The 13,300-nt window shown below is 40.5% G+C and overlaps 1 protein-coding gene across 3 annotated transcripts in view; it reads right to left on the bottom strand.

Moving 5' to 3' along the window:
* Positions 1–404: 404 nt before the first annotated feature.
* Positions 405–13,300, bottom strand: part of Dhit (Double hit) — a 216,330-nt gene continuing 203,434 nt past the window's right edge. The window contains exons 2-4 of one of the 3 annotated variants that reach the window (XM_067354548.1): positions 10,210–10,511; positions 6,261–6,666; positions 405–4,757 (exon numbers count right to left, since the gene is read on the bottom strand). In XM_067354548.1, coding sequence (XP_067210649.1) covers positions 4,515–4,757; positions 6,261–6,666; positions 10,210–10,511 — 951 coding nt within the window. In that variant the 3' untranslated portion in view covers positions 405–4,514. The remainder of the gene's footprint in view (positions 4,758–6,260; positions 6,667–10,209; positions 10,512–13,300) is intronic. The other 2 variants (XM_067354549.1, XM_067354550.1) reach the window with 2 other exon arrangements.

Raw genomic sequence — 13,300 nt, 5'->3', positions numbered from 1 at the left:
AATAATTCTAAAATTGCTAAATTAATGCGCAATAAATATTAAATTAAAGTTTGTGATAATATTTCGGATACTTCTCCCGAATACTCTTCGCAAATAGTTTAGTGCAGTTCTGAATAAAAAATAGATTTTCTCTCTTGCGTTAAACATCTCGTTGAGATAAAATCGCATTTAATCGAGAAATTACGGGACACTTACCTGTACACGTCGCGTCGCACGAGTTCATCGATTGCTTCGGGGGGGAGGAAAAAAAAAATAAAACGGAAAGTCAGAATATGCAAAGGTCGGGAGAGATTCATGCACGATCGCAGCTGTGCTGATGATGGCTCTGGCATGCCCTTACCTCTCCGCCCTACAGAGATCTTAAGGGAGATTTCCTTGTGAAGAAAGAAGCAGGGGATCGAAGGTTGAGAAAATTGTGCGTTTATTAGTGAAGACGACGTTCGAGCAATTCTCACCGCTTAATTTCATCGACGATGCCGACGCGAGGCCTCCGGAAGCCGCGTTGAGATCCTAAATGAACAGCCTGGCCGGAGACAGGAGAAGAGAGAGCGAAGAGACCGAGCGTCTTCGACAAAGATACGCACATTCACTTTCTATATCACAAAATTTCTATATCACATATTTCTTTATCATTGACTTACAAAAGTCGCAATAAAATCTGTCGCAAATAAATCTATAAATTTATAACGATAAGTTTAGCAATGATGATCACATAATAGTAGTAATAATCATAATAATTACGATATAATAATAACAACGACAACAACAATAAAACAACATTGCATTTACAAGTCTTAAAGGGACACATTTATACTTATCTATATGTTTTTTTTTATCGCTCTATCCTCTCCTCTCTCGATTTAATCGCGCAACTCTCATTGCTTACGATCTTCATATTATCACGTACGTCTTCCGCTTCGGGGTGTTACGCGAGCACGTCATCTCTATATCGTCGATGTCAGAATTAAGATCGACTTGAGATCTCCGCTAGATTACCGTCGTCTTTCGTTTTTTTTTTTTTTTTTTTTTCCGGTCGCGGCGGACGGGCCGTCCTCGCGCGTCGAACAAAGAATCGAAGATTTAAAAAGAATCGCGCCACTCTCTCGCATTCTCTCCGACTATTACTCTCGCACGCTCGCACCTATGTGGAACATAGCACATGTTTTTCTGTATATTTATATATATATTTTTTTCTCTCTTCTCTCATATATTTATATATATATATATATATTTATATATTTATATATTTATATTTATAATCATTAATCCTCTTCGTTCATTATACCTATCTATATATTATCTACAGGGCAGTAGCCATATACTGACTGACTGGGCGAGTGTTTATCGCTTGTGTTGTCCGCTCGCAACGATGCCGACGACTTCGACTTTGACTAGAGAGACGCGCGCGTCGTATATTATCTCACCCTCCCGATCGCAATGTTCCTCGGGAGAATACGTGCGTCTTTTTGTATGTGTTATGTTTACGCTTGACATGCCCACCTGTCGCGATGTGTAATTACCGATCTAGTGTCGCAAGAGTGGAGGTCGCACGGGCGTGCCGCGATGCGCTCCAACTTCACCGCTCTCTTGGTCGTTTTTTTTTTATGACGCGGGGAGAGTATCCGTTGTCCGCCGGTGTTGCAACATGAATTCCCGAGAGTATATTTTGCGAAAGGAAAGAAGGAATAGGTACATAAGTAATATGAGTCACTTGAGCCTGTGATATACCCTCGCGGCCCCGGCCGCGATCGGTCTCGCGACGCGAGACGAGATCCTTAGCGCGGCGGTAGCGAGGTTACATCTGACATTTATTCCACTGCGTCGGAAACTTGCGTCTGGCGCGCAAGTAGTATAATTTTAATATAAAGTAAACGTCGGAGGGGGGGGGGGAGTACTACTCTCTTTATAGGATATTATTTTATATTAAGCTTAAGGTTTACATTTAACATCGTATGTTTCTGACACTTCCCCATTAACGTTCTCTCGTTACGAGTGTAATATCTGAGACAAATTCTCTAGCATTTACATCACTCATCATTGGTCAAGCCGTTGTAATAAAGTGCCGTGTAATAAATCTCAGATGTAAACCTACATTGTGAGGAGCATTTGTGCGCGATTCTGGAGATCGAAGAGGTGAAATCCTATGACGAGCGATCGGTCGAAGCGCATCGCGGCCGAGAGAAAATTCTGGCGACGAGCAGACGTTGCGGCGCGAATAATACTGGGCTCTTCGATCGTGGCGATGCGCATCGTTTGCGAACGCCAGTAACGATCGAATCGTCGTATTTCTTTGTTTTTATTTTACTTTTTTTTATTTTAAATCCTATTCCATACTTACTTATGAATTAACGCTAAAAGTACTCGCACCGCGACGTTCCGCCGTCGAACGCCGCTTTCATGATTTCTCTCCGTTTCTACGCGTTTCTCCATTTTTTTTCTTTTTTTTTTCTTTATTCGCATCAACGTTGACAGTTCAATTTCGACGCGACAGCCTCGATTTCGCGCGAGTTCGAGGGACACTTGGTATTTTCTCGTGTTTAGGCCTTTTTCTTCCACGATCACGCGTTTTCCGATTGCGTTTCCGCGTGACGATGACTAGATTCTACACGAGCGTGCGCGCGTTGCGTCAGCGTGGATACGGTGTGCGCGTGTCTCTGTATATTTGTGTGTGCGTGTGTAGCGCGCGCGTGTGTGTGTATATGTGTGCGCGTTTGTATGTATAAATATGTATTTGATTGAGTGTCCTTCTTATCTTTGGTGATCGTCAGATTGGTTGGCTTCGACGCACGTTCGATCTTTGGTGTGTTCTCGCTGGCAGTAGCTCGGTATCCGCCGTGGGGATGACGCACCAGGAACGACAGAGATCCCCGTCCATCGACAACCCCTTAAAAGCGCCACGTGAAAGCAACGCCGAAGTATCTTTAACGAAAGATACTCGAAAGGAGATCCTTCCTCTTTCCCGTCTTTTCTCTTTCTCGACGCTCTTCTCGTTTTTTTTTTTTTTTTTTTTTTTTTTGTGGATAAATATAAATACGGTTTCTCGCGGTCTCATCCTTCCCGAGGAGGAGAATCCGCGGACTACTGGCGATTATAGAAAAGTGCACGCGCGATAAAAAATACATTACGTTACATTACATTACGTTACGCTACGACGCATAACGTTACCCTGAAGTTACAGCGGGCTGTATTAACGACGTTGACTTGATTGATTTTCTCCCAGCCGTGGAAGATAAACGCGGAAACGAGAGAGAGAGAAAGAGAGAGCAAACGGCAAATTCGATCTTGAGCAGATTAAATCTATCATCGCAAGGACACGCGACGCACACTCGAGACGAATCCTTACGCTGTACGCGTGTTAATCTTAGGATCACAGGAGACACGATCAACAGGGGTGCGTTCGGGACCGACTGCATCTTGAGAGAAAGAGAGGAATGAATATCCGTTATTCCGCGAAGCATTGACTAGAAATATATAAGGGATCATCATTGCCATTGCGGCCAAATGCATCAGATAGCTGCAGTCGTGTGCTACATTACGAGCACTTTGTCGAATGTACTCGGACATGAATCAGATGGTCAACTTTTTCCACACAGCAAGTCCAATTGGAATCACATCGTGATAGAATAGTTGAGAAAGTTCTTTCGATTTTTCTTTGACATTTGCTAAGAACTAAAGAGAATGTTTTAACTATTTTCACAACGGATTGCGCGGGAGACCGTTAATGTAAAACATACGAGCGGCGTGATTCAAATCAAACTCGCTTTTTTTTTTTTTTTTTTTTTTTTTTTTGAGCCGAGAGAAGAGCGAAAGAGAGGAAGAGAGCTCGCGCAAGCCCGAGTCGATCTCCAATGTCGAGCTCCTGAACTACAACGAGGAAAGATCGCGAGGGTCTCGAAGATCGATGGATTCGGTGGGATCGATGAGTGTTCGCGACGCCGGTGTTTGCCATCCCCGTGCGATCGCGTGTGACCTTCGTTTCTCCGGCTACGAGTTCACCATCCCGCGCGCGTTGCATGCGCCTGCACCGAACTCCTGGAAGTGGAACGCCGCGATCCTGCGATCTACGCGACCGACCGCGGCCACGATCTCGCCGTACGTTCAGTCCATTATCATCATCATCATAATCATCATAATCATCGGTGTCGTAATAGCTCGCGTACAATGGCGAGCGCGTTTACATGGCCCCGTTGTGCCTTCGCGTGGAAGAGCAAATCACTGAACAAACTTCTGGCTTCCGTTAATGAGCGATCCGACGCGATCAGGCGGCCTGTCGTCCATCCGAGAGGATGGTTTCCCGATCGTGAGGGAGGATCATCTCCGACGGCTATGGGTGATTGCTCCGCTCGGGCGATTCCTCGCCTCGATTTTCCGACGAGGAGGATGTTGCCGATCGCGAATACCCTGCCCGGAACGATTCGGCCGATCGACGCATAATTTGGTGCGTGATTTGGTGCTTGGTTTTGTGGAGGTCTTGGTCCGCGCCCCCGACGTCTTTGACGACCGTCGATTCACGATTACGTCGCTGCCCGCTTGCCCTTCGTTTTGCCGCTGCTTTGCTCCTGCCCGGCGCTCGGGCTAGGTGGGCCGCTGCTGTTCAATCTGGCCATCCTCCGGTAAATCTCGCTGTTGACGAAGCGAGGGTACGAGTCCCGGTGCATGAGGGTATAAATCTGCAGCTGCGCCTCGTCGAAAGTGTGCGGCGTAGGTTCCACCATGTTGCGGTTGACGATCTCTCGTACTCGCGAATCCAGACTCACCTGCAAGCCGGACGATTAATTTTTAATTAATTTTATGACATCGGACATTTATTTACAAGTGAAATGTACAAGGATATCAAGAGTAATTTAATTCACTGTTCGTTAAACTTATATCTTTTTTACGACAAAAATTATAATTTATCGGAACCTTTTATTAGAATTTATTTTTGCACTCACGAGCTATTTGGGTGATATTGAATAAAAATAACTTCAGGAAGAGATATGATTTATAATGCTATGCTCTTTCTGTGAAATTTTCGAATAATTTTGAAATAATTTTTTTCGTAAACAACAACAAATGATAAAATGCAAATAAGGCGGGGTTATAAACGATTGGGGATAAAAAGACTTCTGAGAATTATAGGCTACAATGTATGGGCGCGCGGTGCAGCACGATATTTACGTTATCGTAAAATTATCTGCTTGATTGCAATAATATACAGACAATTTGCCGTGCTGTGAGTGCACTGTACAATTTACCGTAATGTTCGAATGATAAAAGACAGTTCGTGCATTCGCCCCGTTTGGGTGACTGAATAGGTCGTTAACGGGGTCACTGGGTCACTAGGTCAGTAGGTTAATATGGAAGAAATCAGTCACGCGCATTCGCAGTTTTTCTCGAGCGGAACACTGTAAAGGAATATTGACATTGCACCCCTTTTAACTTTTAAGTGCATTTAATTTTGCCACCTTATTTTCTAATTTTTATGCGCTCGTATATATTCGAGTTTTCGCATCCGATAAAATGCTGCAATTAGATAATGCACGCTGTAACGCTATCGATTCTATCGTCAAAGCTAACAGCTATGGAAGGGCACGTAGGAATCATTTTATATTATGAAATGTAAGTGCTTATGATGCATTGCACCGGGTAGTCAAAGTAGCGGATACCGATCGTGTGCCACCACATGCTGCGCCATTATATTAACTTAAATAGACGGTTGTGTTAGAAATCGTTCGTATATTTCTAGGTTGATGTTATCTTTTCGGACAAATGTATTACAATAGTATAGCACGTTTTTTCCAAGAAACAAGAACAATTTCTTACATTAATATCGTGTTTTTTTAAGGTTGCACAAAGTAGCAGCAGAAAAAATGTGTCGAAAGCATTGTTAATATATATTTTATTATTTTGCCTGACATTGAAGCGATCAATACCTTATTCGGAAATGATTGTAATTGCTTTACGAGTGAAGCACGTTTTATTAAAGGGACGTAATAATTGCGAAAAAATAGCAACAAATTGAATCGGTCAATTGGAAAATCGAATAAATAAAACAAATATAAAAATAAAAAAATTTTGTTTTAATACATAATTAACTTACGTACAATTATTGAAAGTATAATATGAATACATTGTATCTTCAGTTTTAAAGAACCATAGCTTTTACTCTCTTTATATAATTACAGAGAAATAAATATAGATTCATTGATTTCTCCTGAATGCTTCAGCCGAATTACGATCGTTTGTTACGAATAAATATAAATACCGCGGCTACTCACCTCCTTCGGCGAAAGTATGGATATGTAATCCTCGTAAATGTAGCGCGCCTTCTCCTCGATCGTCTCGGGATTGCTCTCCCTCTTGAGTTGCTCGCAAGCGAGCCAGAAGGCGATGTTCTCCTCGCTGTACTCGCTCACGAGGAACTCTCTGAAGAGCTTGCGGCCGGCGGCGCTCCTCATCAGCTTGTCGAAGGACGAGCCCCAGACCCGGACTTCTTCCAAGTTGTAGCACTCCAGGCCGCCGTCGAGGCCGTCGAGTCCGTCGAGACCGTTACCCGCACCTGCACCCGCAATTTCGCTGACGCCGATGCCGCCGCCGTGCTCGCCGCCGACGCCGGCGTTGCCCTTCTTTTTGCCCTGATCGCCTGCTCCAGTGCCCGTCGAGTTACTACCGACTGCCGCCAAACTAACACGATAAGAATACACGTTAGAAGGATCGCGCTATCGTTCATCATGTATAGTCGCGCGGAGTATACGCGAAAAAAAATATTCTCAAAATAAAAGAGAATTTCCTCTCTAGCGAAGAGAATTCCTCTCGATATTAGCTTGTCGATACATTTTGTTTCTGGGGCAAACGTGCGAAGAGACAAATAATGTCGTTTACTCTAAAAACAAGTATACATCAAAAGAGGAAATGTACAATATATTTATCACGTCGTATAGGTCATACGTCGTACATTTCTTCTTGTGTGTCGTTTTCTCGTTTTATTAAGTATGGATGAAAATTTGAAAATGCTAAATGATTCGAAGTTTGAGAAGTACGTAGAGATATTGGAAGATGAGCATTTAAACTTTTTCTGATCATAGAAATTGTAAAATAATGTTTTCTCTCCTCGAAAAGTGTACGACGTATAACTTATGATCACTTCTGACATGATGCTCTAATATTTATCATATATACGTATTTCCTCTTCGAGTGTGTATTATTTTCACTTGGCTGTGTAAAATTTATTACAGATTACAACACATTCAGTGTTTTATTCAAATAAATTTAAAAAAAAGGTTATTTGTAAATACTTTTTTATATTAACTGAAGAAGATGAGTACTATTTTTTAGAATATTTCCTCTCTATATCTAAGAAGAAATCCTCTAACGGAGAGGAAAATTCTTTTAAAATGAGACGCATACTTTTGATCTTCTTACAGAAGAAGAAAACATGCATCAAATTTGGAGGAATTCTCTAACTTCAAGAATATTTTTTTGGTGTAATGAATTTAATCGTTAAGCAAATAAATAATTTCTTCGATTCTATCAAGGTCAAAATTGATAATAAATTGTTAATACTGTTGTCGAAATTGATGATCGTGAATTATTGCGTCAATTATTGCAATCGTGCAGTGTTATTGCTTATAATTCTCGTTGACGAATACGAGCACGGCGGAAGGAATACGAACGCAAATACAATAACAGACAGCTGAAGAGGAATGTGTGGGAAATGAATATTAAACTTGGTGGCTTCAAGAAATGAAGAGATAAAATGAGCGACGGAGGCGGACGAGCGCAAATATGGTGGGGAATGATAATGGGCGACTAACGATCGTCAGGATAGCTAATTTAACCGATAAGCCGTGGAAAATGCAAGATACAAAAAGATGTGAAAAAGACAGCGTCGGACCGAGGGAAAATATTACTCGTGTCGATAACAGGCGTGGAACCGGGTTATTGGAAGGTCGATTCTTTGTGCTTGATGACGCGACTGTCCTGATGGCGTTTGCGAACCACAACTGCGGAAATAAACGGCGTTCTAAACGATTTATGCGATTCGACAGAAAATGATGAAAATGACGAAAATGACGAAAATGATTCTTTCCCTACAGAAGCTGTCCTCTAGATCTACTAGACCTACATTTATTTAAAAAAAAAAAGTTTTTTTCATGTGACTGAAGAAGGGAACAATATCTGACAGTTTGCGATATTTATCATACTACATGTAAGTGTTTGGTACAAAATATCTTAAAGTTACAAGAATTTATCTCTTTTCTTCTTTCTATGCTATTAATTTTATTTGACATAAATTTTTATTCAGGTTGCAATATGCTATTTTCTTCATTGCGTATTTTTTTAAAAATAATACTTAATATCGATAATTACTCATAAATTAATATGACAATCTTGTGATAAAATAAGGAAAATTTACAAACGAAAAAGAGGACACCACGAATTATTGCGTAATATTGAAGGCAGTTAGACTACAGAGGAACGTTTTAAATCAAATTAATGCACTTGTAATTTATAACAAGTATAAATTGTCAAAAGTATCAATGTTTTATTAGAAAAATGTTCTAACTTTGTTATACTTGATATGATAATTCATGATATAAATACATATATAATTAATATAAGATTAAAATAAAAAGCGTTTTATTAAATGCTTGGACAATGCTCTGATTTTAGATTAAAACGCATTTATTCTCTCTCTCTCTCTCTCTCTCTCTCTCTCTCTCTCTCTCTGCAAAATAAAAAGTAAATTATGTTTGAGTTTTTCTCTGTTTTTTTATGTGTTAACACAGACCTAGTAGTCTTTGTAGCGGGGACATTTCCGTTTCATATTCTCTCAAATAACCGTGTATGCGAACGTGAAAGAGAAAAAGGCAGTTGAACAAAGAGAAATAAAGATGCATACGTGTTTGTCGGACAAAATGCAGCAAACGAATGTAAAAATATCGCGTTTGCAGGGTTATCGTTTGTTGAAAAAAATGTACGTCAACAACTGTGGTTTCTTTCAAAAATGTTTCTCGCTTATAACAATTACTAATAAAATAAACTTCTAAAAAATGCGCATTCAAGAAATGTTATTTCTGAATAAAACTCCACTGCTTTGAACTGCTATTGAGGATGCATTTGAGGTCCTCAAGGGTTAAGGGAAAAAAACCCAACGTTGCGCAACATGGAGCAAGGAGAGAATCTTGAATGGTGCTAAATCGAGAAGATTGTTACACTTCAAAATATACGCTGCTTTCGAGGAAGTTTTTCACGCTGGCATAACAAAACACTCGCGTACACACAGTGCATTTTCGCGGTGGAAATTCAAACAGACACCGTTGTACTTTGGGTACACTTTTGCGAGTCGATGCCAGGCCAGAGTGAATAGGGGGCTATTCGAGTATTATCTGTAAAGATGAGTCGCGGAGGAAGGGACGCGTGATATGTGCATAACCCCATTTCTGTGAACCGTAATACGTGCATTACGATAGCATCGTCATCGACGTAACAAACAAGCAGCATTAACGCACAGTAGTCCGTGGCCTGCTTACCATTTATTCCTACTTGTGGCATGAAACAGAGAAAGGCAATATGTAGATACGTCTGCATGGCAATAAATGGATCACACACAGAGAGCTTAAAGACAATGGACCGGTATCGTTTCAATGGCGAGAGGTTCCGTAGATGAAGTAAGCACGAAAATAGCCGCGATAACGATAATAGCGCGTTACGTGTTTTTATCTACCTCGCATTAGTGTGATTACAATAACATCTCTTCGTGCTGATTTGCTTTGTCAGTGGCTCGTCGTCACGAGTATGCTTATTATGGAACGGGAGATTCAAGTTACTTCGCGCGATTTGATCCGCGCTTCGCGCTTATTAACGGACTTGTCCATTGTCATGTGAGACGAAATTGTTACTCATTATTCAATAAATTGCTTTGTACATCAATGCGATACATAAACTAAATCGTTGTGATGCGTATTAAAAAAAAAATAATTAATCGTAAACAAGCTGCATCAAAGCTGCCAATAATAGGAATTTTCTTTGGCAAATATTTATAACTTTCTAAAAAGGTGATCTTAAAATAAATCTTCCGCTTCGCATAAATAAATCATTATTAAAAAATTCAGATTAAAATTATAGAGTGCCGGGAAAAAAATGCTGTCCGGCTTTCGTGTGAGTAGTTTTTCTAGGATCAACCGCATCGATGTACAAGATACAAATAGGTAAGATCGATAATACCACGAGCAACTACAGCAACAGCACCAGCACAGGCAACAGTTGTCCTTCTTCGATCGACCCACGAGTCCGGCTTGGCGTTGCTGTTGCTGGGATTGCTGCTGCGACGCGGGTGCCTGCTGCTGTTGCTGCTGCGACTGCTGTTGCTGCTGAGACGATTGCTGCGGATTATTGTGCTGCATCGTGGACCCCGAGGCTTGGCCTTGGTTCTGTGCACGGAGGCGGCAACCACCAGCTACACCTTCGCCGCCAGTCCCGTGGCTAACGCCAATCCCCATTGCAGTTGCACCGAGTCCACTCGACATCTGCAAGCGACATCCGTCCTCTAAATTCGCGCACCACGTGTAAACGAGCTTATCCCGCCGCTAAAAATAGGTCTACTAAATTAGTGGCTTCCGGAATACAATGGACCACTTGTCAGCTTTGCGATTTGTTTACGCAGTAAGTGTGTGGCCGGCATTGAACCTTTTTAGAAATATGCGTTTCTATATAGATATTAATAACACGGAGTCCTTTAACGCGCGAGGAATTCGCGAAGCTAGTCTCGCATGATTAGTACTTGTAAATAGAGTCAAATGATACTTAATAATTATAATAAATGTTATTTTTTTTATTTTTTTGCACTCGTTAATATATTTATTTTGACAAAATGTAAGTTATTTTATATATAATATTAAATAAGAAATTTAAGGCTTAATTGATTCAACAATCTAAATTTATAATTTATCTAGACTAATGAGCCAGGCTGGTTGCTTGTACCGAAAATATTATACCATATTTGTAATCGATATAATAACATGTACGCTTTGACCTATATTAGGTCATCTTTAGTGAAATTATTACAATAAATTAATGCTTATAAAATAGAAATTGTGCATTGAAATACATGCATTGAAATACATAATTGGTAATTAATTTGCAGAAATAATCACGCGATATTCAGTTCTTTGGTTTATTTTTTTTACAAAATGCCGGTCACAAAATTGATTATTCTCAATTAGTAAAATAAGTATCATTGTAAAAAAAAAATATATATATATATATATTGTGCCGGCTGAATAATTGAAGCAATAATTTATAATTAATAAAATTACAATCCTGAAAAATTATTATTCAACGGTCCAAGAAATTAAAGTATTAAGATAATTAAACAATCAGTTAATATTACTTTCGCTGTCAAAGACACGCTGCCAAAGACCGAGGAAAATTAGCAATCGAATCCCACAAAAGAAAAGGAGAAAGAAAAGGAAGGGGAAAAGTTTATTTTGATTATAAGTCGAAAGCTGTCTCAAAAAGTATGACGTGAAAATTTTGAGAGAAAAACCGATTCATTCGCGTGTTAAAGTAAGATTCCAGTTTTTAGCATTCGCTACGAAAATACTAATAGCAAAATATTCCGAATTAAGTAATCCGCATAAATCCCGGGAAGAACATGACAATCGAGTCGCGTGTGACAACACGCTGAAGTCGTTAAGCTCTAATAGAAATAAGCTGACCATACGATAATTGACACATAAGCCTTCAAAAAGCAGCCAATTAATTCAGATACGATTGTCACACACTCAGCTGCACGTATCGATTGGCTCGTATTTTCAGCGCGGCCCGGCGATGGCGATATCGAAGTGAGAGATGTAGCTGGAGATTTATTATTCTTCCGTTCTCGCGCACCGTGTTCCGTTCGAGGTCTCCGGTATTTAAAATTCATGATCGCCAGACGGTTGAGCTGACCGATATTGGATTCTCGGAGAAAGTCTGAGGAGAGGATTAAACTCTTAATGTCATATTTAAAAACGATCTCAATTCAAAATCAGTACGTTCCCGATCCTTCCCCAGTAAGTTTTGACATCTTAATTGTACTGTGCTAACGCGTGATGTCCTCATTTCCTAATCGATAATCCAATCTGTTTTTCGTCTGCCGACATCGCGTTTTCCTTCTCACAATTTCTTGAAATTTATTCAAGCATTACATAGCAATTGGAGCAGAGTATCCTCAAATTAACTATCGTCGGTTTTAATGCAGTTCGTATAATTCGAAATCCTTTCGGTGTCTTTTCTCATCGCGACTGAGTGTAAAAGAAAAATCTTGTGAACGAACGAATAGACGCTGCGTGTGATTTTATTCCAGCATTCGAGTCTTGCGAAAATATTCAGCACCGATCTACTGTCGCGGATACAGAAGAGATTCGCGGAATGAACTTTGGGGGTACGCCTGTGCATGACCCTTTATTTTTACGTCACGTTGTGCATCGATGATCCGCTCTTCGCGCGGCCTCGCGTGATAACGACTACATCGGATAGTCGCTTACACAAAATGTGGGCAAAGGTTGATAAACACTGGCGTACACGTGTGTAACCGTGAGTAAACGTGGCAGCGCGTACGAATGAGCTGCGTAAAGAAGAGAGGGAGAGAAAGAGAGACGGGAAGAGGAAAAGAGAGAGACGAAGCAATCGGAAAAGGGAATTGGAATTAGGCAATCGGGGTCGTGGAGATTAAGTAGGGGACCGTTAAATCGCTTACAGCGCAATATAAATCGAACGCGGATTTACGCGAACGCGGCAATTTGGAACGGTCGGGAAATAGAGGCCGGAAGGAGCGCGCCACGCGCAAAAACTGAAAGTTTAGAACCGGCTGGCTCGTAAAAACATGCCACCGTTTATGTACGGTGCGAATTTCAGTCCGTATCCCTCGGGCCAGTCTCTTCAAAAACGGAACTCCGATTACGACAGTATAACGTATGTAAATTACAGTAATCTGCCGGGCGTGCGATTTGTTTTGGCAGACATTGTGGAAACAAGCCGTTGCTTACAGAGAACATTGAGAAAATTTGGGAAACACTTCGAGCCCGGCGATTGATTGCGAGCGATAAATTTTGCGTTAGTTAGTGACGCATAGTTTGGAATGTAATCATTTATATCGCAGAGTTGCGTATCCAATAAACTGAGATTGTTCAACGGAACATATGAGTATATAATTCCGAGTAATTTTTTTCCCTATTTAATCAATTTAAATTACTTTTATGACGTTGGCCGAAAGTGAATTTTTATCATTAATTAATGGAAATAATAAATAAAGTAATAAATTATATAATTCCGT

This window comes from Linepithema humile, chromosome 4, assembly GCF_040581485.1.
Source record: "Linepithema humile isolate Giens D197 chromosome 4, Lhum_UNIL_v1.0, whole genome shotgun sequence".
Classification (NCBI taxonomy): Eukaryota; Metazoa; Arthropoda; class Insecta; order Hymenoptera; family Formicidae; genus Linepithema; species Linepithema humile.
The sequence above is the reverse complement of the archived record's forward strand: the minus strand, read 5'-3'. Positions and strand labels throughout refer to the sequence as shown.